This window comes from Carassius auratus, chromosome 30, assembly GCF_003368295.1.
Source record: "Carassius auratus strain Wakin chromosome 30, ASM336829v1, whole genome shotgun sequence".
In the NCBI taxonomy this organism is placed as follows: Eukaryota; Metazoa; Chordata; class Actinopteri; order Cypriniformes; family Cyprinidae; genus Carassius; species Carassius auratus.
The window spans coordinates 994,169-1,006,714 of NC_039272.1; the positions used below are offsets into that span (position 1 = coordinate 994,169).

Consider the following 12,546-nt stretch of genomic DNA (forward strand, 5'->3'; position numbering starts at 1 on the left):
CATGGCTTGGCAAATGATACGTTCGAATAATGTGTTCTTCAGACATTCCAAATAAAATGAATACATATGAAAAAAATCGTATCCATTCTACCATGCACTCTCTGTTTTTTGCGCAACAGTTGCAGCTGTTTCAAATGCAAAATTGTTTATAACATGTTTTAAAATAACGGCAGAAATACCTGTAATTTGACAAATGCCAATGTTAGTAAAATGCATTGCATTTTGCATTTTAATACTCTCCTCCCATAGCTTTTGCATCTGAAAGGGAAACTCCTACAAATTCATATTCAATAAGGTCAGGCCCAAAAATAACTGTCCACGCCTTTTCAGAGATAATTCATCACTGTGCATCTTTAGTCAAACCTGACCGTACAATTTTAACATCAAAAGATGGTTTGCACTGGCACAGGCTGTTAGTAAAACTGGCCCAGAGTAGGTGTATTTAGTTGTATCAAGTTTAAGGCCTTAAAAAGTCGTAAATGTTTTAAATGGTACAAAAAAAGCCTTTATTATTATTTCAAAAGGTCTTAAAAGATTCTGAAATCCTGGAGATCTCCTCAGAGGCTGAGAATACATGAAAACAAAGAAAAAGAAAAGACTCAACAAAAAGTTGCTAGCTTGCGAATGGCTGGTTGATTAGTGTGTATTGTTTCAAAATGATTTTTTTATTTGCTATTTGTTTTTAGCGAAGGCTTTTTGTAATTTCCCACTCTCAACAACAAAATTGTTGCCAGTGAAAAGGCTGTGTGGCTAATAACTATAATAAATAATTAATATATGTATATATATGTTTATCAGGGCTGTCAACAGACTCAATGGAAAAACTATATAATAAAATGTATATATATATATATATATATATATATATATATATATATATATATAGAGAGAGAGAGAGAGAGAGAGAGAGAGAGAGAGAGAGAGAGAGAGAGAGAGAGAGATCGAGAGAGAGAGAGAGAGAGATCAAACAATATTAAAACACTGTTACAATTTTTGTGTGTTAATTAATGGATCTCATGCAGTAATTTTGAGAGATTCAATGTTGATGTAACTAGAATACAACATCATTTACTACAGCTATTTGTTAAGCATTGCATCTTCATACACTACAAGTCCAACACTGTTAAAAAACAGTATCTACAAAACTGCAAAAAATCAGCAATTGGAAAAATGCTATAAAAGGCTGCTCACACAAAAAAAGTACCCTTGTGAATCATCGTCTCCCAGCCTGAGTTCCTGCTTGCATTGGTAAAACAAAATGTCACTTCAGGATAAAATTTAACTGATATACACTAAATGCAATTAGTTTGGGCTGTAAGTGTCAAATCAGCTCTTTCTGAGCCACTTTACCGCAGTTTTAATTTCCCTTGTGGGCATTTGGTACAACTTCACACAAATTAATCTCCCATCATACCGCTGCACATTTCTTCTAATGTTTTTAAGTCTTCATATAACCTATTCAATCTGAGCCTATTGCTCCACAACGTCCTCTGCTCGACTCCCCGCTTCTGAATATCTTTACAGAGTGAACTAAGGTTGTCTATTTGGTGTGGCATAAGGTTAATTATTAAATATGTAGCTGTCAGTCAAAGTTATCCCTCCTGAATGAGCTGCATCAGCTTTGGAGGATTAACCAGAGGATGAGATGGATCACATCTGCACCAATAAGCATTTGGTTTATTTCAAAGCTGGGACTTTGACACAATTGCTAAATTCTATATATATATATATATATATATTTTTTTTTTTTGTTACAAGAAACCTTCTGCGGCATGTAATGAAGGAACAAATGGAATGCACAACACAGTAACATTTTTTTTCACTTAAAGTTATAGTTTAACCCAAAAAATTTATCTAATTTAACACAAGTGTGAGCTAATGTTTACATGGTTTTGACTTTTTGGCTAAATTATCCCTGTATGTTTTCTTTAAAAGGATAGTTTAACCCGAAACAAAAAAGCAGCCCATGATATATTAATTAATGTCTTGTGACACTTTTTACTTCACAAGCAAGGTGATGGACTGGAGTGGTGTGCATTACTTGATGATTGCTGTGATGTTTTATCAGCTGTTTAGACGGCACCCATTCGCTATAGAGGATCCAAATGATGTAATGCTATTCTCCAACTCTGTTTTAATGGAGAGACCAAGTCATCATTATCTTGGATGGCCTGAGGGTGAATACATTTTCTGTCAATTTTCATTTTGGGGTGAACTATTCTTTTAAATCCACTAGAGCAGACAATTTCAAACCGAGGTCGGAAAAAAAATGTGTTCAGATGCAAAACAGTAAAAATCTTCTCAGAAGTGGTCTGTGAACTGTTGGTGGGTATGTGAACTATTTACATTTCAAACAAAAAGTCTTATTAAATGTATGAATCATCCAGGATATATGGCGAACACAGACAATGCCATTGTTATTTGTTGTAGAAAAACAAACAAAATACCAGGATGTAAAATAGCAGAACATGATGATATCGGAGTGCAAACAGTCACTGTGCATTTTCAATCTATACCGATCCAGTATAAAATGCCTCTGAGGTTTCAGCAATTCTGTTGATTCTGAATTTAAGTAAAAAAAAAAAAAAAAAAGAACAAAATTCCAGGAAACTATTTTCAACAAAAACCACAAATGATTCTGTCTACTTTTGTATCAGCTGTCAGCGAGACATAACAAACAGACAATTGAAACCGTCTTCACCCAGACGTTTCAAACAGCACGAATCATCTCCATAGTTCAATCTATCATCAGGCTGAAAACACATTTCTGTCAACCAACACTCGCAATGAATCTTTAAAATGAATTAAAGGATTTTTATCCAAATTATGCAAATCTTCTAAGGATATTTGACGCCCCACAGAAAGAACAGCTTCTGAATTTAAGCAAGTTCAATTCTCCGTTGGCTCACAGGCCATGTGAGGCTTGAAATTTCTCTCAGGGCTGCAGCTCCAGGAATCTACTTTCTTTCTACCCTACTGCCTTTAAAGCATTCGAGCATGTGTAATTTGGCACAGAGTACTTTCCCTTCCTTTGGGCAATGCATCTACTCTTTGATGGAGGGGGGAGTCTGCACACTTACCAAACACTCTCTAGTATGATGCCTTGGGCATGAAAGCATGAAGAAATGTAATTAAACGTATGTCAAATGCTGAAGCTTTGTAGATAGAGTTAATTACATTGTCACCTGTGAATTTACAGAGAGGGTGGCAACAATCCCAAATTGTAATTTCTGAGAGGGTCTCATATGCTAAAAAAATGCTCAATGAATACCAATGGACAGTGAATGTCTCAGCTGAACAAAATGAACAAGGCATGTTTTTATGTGCATATGTTTACATCGCCATACTTCACTTATCTAAGGCAAATAATGGCATCAGTGCACAAATACGGTTTAGGAAGGATCTCACTTACCCTCATACCAAGTTCAATGTTTTCTCCTCCGTACACCTCCATGCCTGGGTCGAGCAGTCCGATTTCTCCAAAATACTCACGATCTACCACAAAGGAGCAGCCGATCATTGCAGGTGTCCTGTGCACAAGAAATATACATGAGCATTCATATTCAGAGAGACTGGTCGGATGGACAGATTCACTCTTAAAAATAAAGGTGCTTAAACGGCAATGCCATAGAAGAACCATTTTTGGTTCTACAAAGAACCATTCAATCGAAGAACCATCTGTTTCTTACCTTTTTATAATCTGAAGAACCTTCCTTCCTTTTGTAAATCAGAAAGGTTCTTCAGATGTTAAAAGTTCTTTATGGAACCATTTAGACAAAAAAGGTTCTTCTATGGCATCGTGAAGCACCTTTATTTTTTTTAAGATAGATATACAGAGAGACAGACAGATGATGGATGATAGATAAAGAAATAGAGAAATGTGTTTATTTGGTTTTTGTTAGTGCTACTCTTTCTTCACCCTTTGCTTATATTCCCTCTTGGTTTCTTGCTCTTCAGCGTGTAATATTAAAACAACTCCACATATGAGAGTTTGCTGAGATGGCGGTTGTCCCTGGTTTTTCAGGTCAGAGACACGCTCAATTCAAAACCCTTTCCAAGAATTTGCAAGTACCGTATTTTTCGGACTATAAGTCGCACCTGTGTATAAGTCGCATCAGTCCAAAAATACGTCATGATGAGGAAAAAAACATATAAGTCAAACTGGACTATAAGTCCCATTTATTTAGAACTAAGAACCAAGAGAAAACATTACCGTCTCCAGCCACGAGAGGGCGCTCTATGTCTTCAGTGTAGACTACTGGAGCAGTGAGCAGCATAGAGCGCCCTCTGGTGTCTGGAGATGGTAATGTTTTCTCTTGGTTCATGTCTCTTAGTTCATTTCTCTTGGTTCATGTCAAATTAATTTTGATAAATAAGTCGCACCTGACTATATGTTGCAGGACCAGCCAAACAATGAGGCCAAAAGTAAAAAAAAAAAAAAAAAAAGTTTTATTTAGCTACTGTATTTTCCGGACAGTAAGTCACACTTTTTTTCAGTTTATTGGGGTCATACAAAAACCAGTATATGAAGTTTTGTGAAAGTTTTCTTAGCAAGTTTACTTTCCACTTGTTCTAAAACTCTTGCCTCGGTTAAAAACTTTTGGGTCAGATCTGAGGTTTGTTGTGAACACAGCAAGGAGGCAAGACGATTTCGAGCCGCCTCTACGAACCTGTCAGCTCTCCACAGACAAAACAAGTGTTGTGTTACAGAAACTCAAGATGAGTTTGTCACTGAATGTCATTTTTGGTTTGGTGCTTTGCTGTTGGGTTGAAAGTGAATTGTTTGTTAGCTGATAATGAATGCTAGATGTACAAACAGTTCTACAGCGATCCATTATATAGATCACAAAGAAAATAACAATTCTTTGAGTCCAGGTCTTTGTGCAAACAGTGCTTTCTTAAGAAAAATATTTCACTCGTTCCGGTATTGATTTAATTGTGATTTAGTAGACCACAATTACCACGTATACTTTCACCGGGAGTTTGGAAAAGAAATGTTTTATTTGTATGAATAGTCTTTGTGGAATGCAGTGTTCTTTTTGCCAATACTGACAAACACTTACATTTTTTTCTGTTTTCTTTGCTCCTGTAGTCAAGTACAGTGCAAGTACAAACATTCACACCCTTGGAATGCTTTATATTTTATTTTCTAACAACACTAAACCACAAAGGAATTCATTTGGCTCATTTTGTAAGAATATTCTTTTGTTAGGCAAACTCCCCCAGATGCATAAATATCTATTGTTGTTTAATATTATATTCAAAATAATAACATTTTTTTTCACATAACAGCAAGTCTTTAATTATTATTCTGAATAGATTAATAAAACACTCAAGGCAGCATAAAATGTTGAATAGATAGTAGTTATCATTTAATAAATAAATAAATAAATAAATAAAGGAGCATAAAGATTGTATAATGTACTTTCCTATACTTTTTATAGGTGCTATATGTCAGGGTGGTCTTTCTGGAAAGCATTCATGTGGAATATCTCCCCTTGGAGTGACTAATTGCTTATTCACAGACATTTGAACCTGGCTGTCCTTCATTTAACAGTAAACATGCATCATTCAAATAAACGCTGCTGCAGTGTGCTATGAGCATTGGGATCCTCAGTGCTGGATAGCCACAGGCTAGTTGAGCTGCAGTGGATACACAGAGAGCTTGAGAGAAGCGGAGCTGGAATGATTTCCAATAGCGCAGCTCACTGACACACTGCAGGCCTGCGGGCGGTCGTTTTAACCTGTCAATATCAGCACTTGAGAAAAGGCTTGCATGGACAATGCATGCTGCCTTTCTCTGTAATGAGATTTTGTTCAAACGTTTAACACATGTTGCTACCTCAGGTCACATATATGCAATAAAAAAAAAAAAGGTACAGTAGATATCGATCTGGAGAGATTCATCGTATTAGTCGATGAACACTCATGTTGTGTTCTGGTCATTTTGACCTGTAGAGGATTTATTTGCCAAAATTATGCCCAAATAAAGTACTCAAAAACTGAGGTGTGTAAGTTCAGATCAATGAGGCTTATCAATCCGTTTTCAAAATGAAATATAAAACTTGTGCTAATTGATGAAAGCAAGATTTAATAACAATACAGAATAATTAGAGGTTTATAAGCAAAAGAAAAAAAGTTCACTAGGAAAATCTAATTAAGTAAAGGATTTTAAGAAAAGTGCAAAGGCTAAATTAGTTTGGAAAGATTCACTAAAAAAGATTGTAAAGCTGTAGCAACACACAGGTCCTGAGTTCAGTTCCCAAGGAACACATTTGCTGATAAAACATTTATACCTTGAATGCACTTTGGATAAAAGCATCTGCCAACGTAAAAAAGCATACTTTACTTTGACTTTAAAAGATGTTTTAGTACATAAAGCATACGTTGATTTTATTGTATCTATAATAGATTACAGTATATGTGTGCAATATATGCCTAAATTCTAAAAAGAAATCAGAACTTCCGTGATAGTGCACACACATCAAAAATTTAACGTTTTTCTAAAATTGCATGCTTTTTGAACATTTATGACAATTAAATTCTGATATACACACAGTGCAATGACTTTAATTAGTGCATTTCAGCTGTGATGGTATTAGATTTGTGTTTCTAAAGATAAAAATATACTTTACACAAGAAATGTTTATGCTTTAGATGCTACATGCTACATACATAAATATATGTGTACACTTTTTTTAGGTATGAATTGCTATGAACAGGAATGAGATCGCACTGGCTCCGCACATCTAAAGCTCTTAGGGTATTAAATATCACTGAAAAAAAAGGAAAAAAAGAAAAGAATAATAATAATAAAAAAACTTTTCAGTAGCCAATATGAGACATCACAGGGATCAGCTCCAGTAATATTGGGCTACAGGCCTAGTTTCTCTCTCCAAATAGCTATGAGTCAGAGGCATGAATAATGAATGGGATTTCTGCTGTCCTGATACTCTCACACAATAGTGACCTTGACCAGATTTCAGACGAAATGAAAAAGTCCACTCTCCTCCGGCGAGGTATATCCACCGCTCTCAGGGGTTTAGGACTGAGCTGTAACAAAGCTCATTTCACCAAGCTGGTTCTAAGCATACAATTAGTATTTAACTGTAAAGGTTCATGATTTGAGAATTGAGGTGTTGTAGAGCTGGACAGCTTTAAAACGCCTCTGCACCATGGTATGGATTCTAAACCAATATCTTCCAATAATGTCCAATGTATCTCTTTGTTATTGTTGTTGTTGATAATGCTAACTTATCTGTAATAACTTTCCCGACATTTAAGTATTAATGCATTTTAAAAGAAATTTTAATTACACTGGAACAGTTCCATCTACAAACAAATAATGCTAGACACTATACTGATTTAAATTTCTATACTGATTAATCTTGTTCCACAATGTTTGTCTTCATTTTGAACAATGTACTTACTGTAAATCTACTGTTTCATATTTTGAAACCTAACACATTTCATCTTGTTTAGACTGAAAACCATGCAACATACAGTAAATATGCCAATTAGTCTGATATTTAATGAATGTGTCACTTATTTTGCACTTATGTTGTAGTAACATTTATACCTTTTAAAATGTTGTTTATGTGTTTTACAGTGTTCCTGTAGCTCAGGTGGTAACTAGCAAGTGCAAGGTTGGGGATTCGAATCCCAGGGAACACATGTTAGGAGAAAATTGCTAGCATTGAATGCAATGTAAGTTGCTTTGGATAAAAGCATCTGCTAAATGCATACATTTTATGTTAATCTTTTTTGGCATGCAAGTAATATTTGAACAAAAATATGATATTTCATACTTGTAGACCTGAAACTGAAGACACAGACAAACAGAAGTGCTATTAAACATTATATTACTACTGTTTCAGTTTTGGCTTGCACTGAGTGACTATATATATTTTATTAGTTCATCCATTCCCTATAGGGGTCAAACCTTACCCATAATCATCTTGTTTGAACTAGAGTAGCAGCACACTGCCGTCTAGGTCAGAAAACAAAAATATCCAAAATAATGATGTCAAACTGTTGTAATCCATGGTATTTTTTAATTTCCTTTTTAGTACTGGCCATGCAACCCTGAAATGTGGACTGAAACGTTTTTCTGCACTGTATGAAATAACACCGACAAATCTTTCAAGGAAGCAAAAACATGAATGCATTTAGTGCACATCCAAGAAACTAACGCAACCGTATCACTTCTGAAATATTAATCTTTTATATCCCTGGTCATTTATATTTCAGACAATGTCCTCATGCATTATGGAGTGGACCGCTGGATGCCCTTACCTGATGGGGGCAGTCTCATCGCCTCTGTCCAGCCAATCCTGTGGTGGGATGATGTACATGCACCAGAGGCCCCAGTTGTAGCCATGAGCAGCATTAGCGTACTGCTGCACCTCGAAGGTGTTGTACTTGATATTATCTATAGCAGGGAGGATTATCCTAGTGTGATCTTCTTTCATTCTGGTGAGGATAGGCTCAGCCCTGAATAAATGATAGAGATCAGAAAGAGAAAGAGATCGGGAGGTGAGACATACTGAGCCTGTCTTACTTTTTCTTTTTTTTTAACTCAAATTATAAAAGAGCAACAGACGTAAAACGAGTGTTAGATTTAGATAACGTACAATATTGGATTAAAACAGTCTCCAAAATGCCTAAACCAGAGGTTGCACCTACATAATTCTACAATGGGAAACATTTTTGTATGATAGCACTCTTCTCAGATTTCATCTGTGATACCCAACTAAACCAAATGTTTAATGAGATATCATTTTCAATGCTTTATTTTGCTTTTGATGAATAATTAAAGATGTTGACAAGGTGTTGCATTCACATTTTTCACTGCGTCCTTTGGATTTGTGAAAGGTAATACAATTTGTACATCAGACAGTCCACAAACTTGATTGTAATGCGCAGATGTCTCTTGCAAGCTGAGATTGTAAATAACCAAAAACAAATTAAATGCTACTTTCTCATTCGATTCATTCACCTTTTACTTTAAAATCCACGTGGCTGTTTCCAAGAACGATCTTGGGTAGAAAATTGATTCTGTCATTTTTGGAAATAAGCTTGTATTCCATTATCAAAACCGGTGTTGGTTTAAAAGGAGAACAATCAAGCCTGACAGCGTAATCATCACATATTGACATCAGTAGCAGAAGCACATACAAGACTAACAGCTATCAGCCCCTCTTTTTCACAACCTCACAAATCATTTTTCTCTAGCATCATTATTTGACTCTTTACTTTTTCTTCCTATGTCTCTTCCTTTGGTGTCCTTCATCTTTTTCGAGGTCATCCTTATAAAGCTCAAACACATTAAGGTAATAATCAAGATGGAGATATGACTTTTAATAGGGCTTTTAGAAAGTGGGGCCTTTAGAAAAAATATAGCCTGCTGAGAGGCTTCTTAATGTAAGTGTCCAATTAACAAGAAAAAGTGTGTTTTCAAAAAGGCTGTATATTGGTATCATCGAGGACAGAGGTCTTTTTGTTTTTTAGGGAATGCAGAAGGATTTATTATGGGACATCTTTAAGGCTACACAATAATGTGCAAACATCTGGGTCGGTAAGACTTTCAATGATTTTAAAAGTGTCTTATGCTCAATTCATATATTTTAATATATTTTAATTTATTTTAAAATGTAATTTATTCTTTTGATGCAAAGCTAAGTTCTCAACAGTCTTCAGTGATCTTTCAGAAATCATTTGAATTGTATGATGTGGCATTTGTATTATTAATGCTAAAAACAGTTTACCGTATTTTCCCAACTATAAGTCACACTTTTTTTCATAGTTTGGCTGGTCCTGCGACTTATAGTCAGGCGCGACTTATTTATCAAAATTAATTTGACATGAACCAAGAAAAATGAACCAAGAGAAAACATTACCGTCTCCAGCCACCAGAGGGCGCTCTATGCTGCTCATTTTCCTGTAGTCTACCAGTGAGCAGCATATAGCACCCTCTGGCGGCAGTAGACGGTAATGTTTTCTCTTGGTTCTTGGTTCTAAATGAACTTAAAGTCCGGTGCGACTTATATATGTTTTTTTCCTCGCAAATGACGTATTTTTGGACTGATGCGACTTATACTCAGGCGCGACTTATAGTCCGAAAAATACGTAATATTTTAGTGGAAACTTTGATTCTTTAATGAATATAAAGTTCAAATGAACAACATTTAAAAAAAATCTAAACTTTATGTTAACTTTTCAGAATTGTTGTCTTTTTATTAAGATGTTTCCGCATATGGACATGATTGAGGAGAAGAATAAATATGGGATTTAAACATTTCACAAACCAGAATGTCACTTGTGCAACATATCAAATTCTGGGTAAACCTGGGTAAAAAATATTGAATCTACATTATATAAAGATAAAAACAACAGAAACTAAGCCCTGTCACATCAAATTGACATCTAACATTCTACTACAGAAGTCTCAATAAGAGCAGATGCTCTTTCATGAATAGCTGGTCCTGAATTAGCACGACACAGCACATGTGAGGATGTACTGATATGCTAACCTTGCAAGAGAAACCATCCCTCGTGTGAATCCTCTATTCATCTTCTCTGTCCTTGGGCCACTGGCTTCATAACCTGGACTAGCTACATGTAAGATCCCAAAGGAGCTCATTCATGGGCTATAATAAACCAGCGCTGTGCAGATAAGACTCAGTACGTGCAGCCCACTCTATTGGGTGCCCTTTCTTGTGATGGTGAAAAACTATTCTAATCTGATCATGTGATAAGTAGAGCAACCACATAGAGAGAACTCAGATGCTATAGTGAAAACGGTTTAACTGAGAGAGAAAATAATGCATTAAAATATGGAAGTTTGTTTTTTGTCACATAATAAAAAAATAGTAATTTTGAATTTGCGTTTGAATTGAAATGTTTAGAACTCCAAGAACGTTTTCTCTGAATTCTAAGTTTACACTTCACAATTATTATTATTATTATTTTTTTAAGGCTATCTCACAATTCAGCCTTGTTTTCTAGTGATTGTTATATATCACACAGATTATTATTTTTTGCCTGAAACACAACATATGAGTTTATATCCAAAAGTCGCAAAAATTGTGTGATATAAACTAACTGTGCAATATAAAAAAAGTTAAAATATAATTGTTTAATCCTGTGGCAGAAACAATCTTCCATATTAAAATGGAAATTAAAACTATTAAAAATTGTTTACAAGTTTAAATACATTTTCAAAGTGAATAGCAACACATTAAATATGGTAATGAGGAAATACAGCAAACAAATTAACCAACCACATGAGCAGCACACAAGTATTTTTAATAAAATACACTGCTAGTGCATTCACTGTATCTTTTGTGGGCCTTTCACTGATTTTAATACCCTAATTTATAATAATATTAGGACACAGTGATAACGTCAGCCTATAAAATAGTATATCCATCTAAATAGTATAATGTATACCTGCTGACTTCAAGCAGGAATACATCTGTCAAACTAGTGCAACGAAAGGAAAGTTACAGCCCACGCTTGATTTACTCTTGGAAGTCACAAAAGAGAACAAAAACAAAAGAAAGAGGGAGGGAGTATCACAGTGTCACGGCATGAACTGGAGAGCTACATAAGAATCAGCTCGAAACACACATATCAAGTGCCACAGTAGACAGTGTGAAGGGAGCAAACAGAAGGAGGAAATAAGAAAAACATCTAACAAACAAACTTTGAGAATATAGACAGGAAAATGGAAATGCTGCATTGCCTCCTCAAAGCTGAATGTCCAATTTTTAAAACCCTGTCTCATTACTAACAGAGCTGCCAGTGATTGCTGGGATTAATTACAAAAGGGACTCTCTTTGGTATATGAGACAGGGTGCGTGGAAGGGCAACAGTGATCAGCTCTTTCATTACCCACAGGATTCGTCTGGATCTTTTCAAACAGATGAATGTGCCAGACATAACATCAGAAATGCTAAACTTATTACTGTTGTATAACAGCCTTAGACTGACAGCCATATACAATAAAGCAGCATCAATGCCACATTTAAAATGTCAGGTCTGACAATGTTAAATTACATTTAAGACCTATTTGACACTATTAATACATTATATAATAAATAATACCAAAATAAAACACTGATAATAGAGATGCACAATCTGTTCAATGATGAAGTGCTGAAAACAAATTTAGATGCAAGACAGTAAGTCCCACAACCGATATGTCTATCCCTCACAACCACGTTTTAATTCATGTCAAATTAAATATGGCACTTACCACGACTAAAGTCTACGGGGTACATCATAAATCACTTATACTCTTAGTAGAAACAATAAAGCGCTGCACCACGTGCACAGTCGAGTAAACGGGTCTGGATCAGCCACTGTGCTTGACTTGGCATGTCATTTTATGGAGGTAAGTCCTACTATCCTCCCTGTCTTCCTCCCTTTACAGATAGCCAAGAAACACAGTCCTTAGAGATTAGCCCACCATTCTCCACAGCTGATGAAACCCCTGTGTGACATATCTCGAATTAGGAAACTTTCTCTCATGTACCTCTATCA

At 35.4% G+C, this 12,546-nt stretch overlaps 1 protein-coding gene across 1 annotated transcript in view; it reads right to left on the reverse strand.

Annotated features, from left to right (window-relative positions):
- Positions 1-12,546, reverse strand: part of LOC113048763 (polypeptide N-acetylgalactosaminyltransferase 9-like) — an 81,721-nt gene that overhangs the window by 23,729 nt on the left and 45,446 nt on the right. Inside the window, exons 5-6 of the mRNA XM_026210598.1 lie at positions 8,296-8,493; positions 3,413-3,530 (exon numbers count right to left, since the gene is read on the reverse strand). Of these exons, the coding sequence (XP_026066383.1) occupies positions 3,413-3,530; positions 8,296-8,493 (316 nt within the window). The remainder of the gene's footprint in view (positions 1-3,412; positions 3,531-8,295; positions 8,494-12,546) is intronic.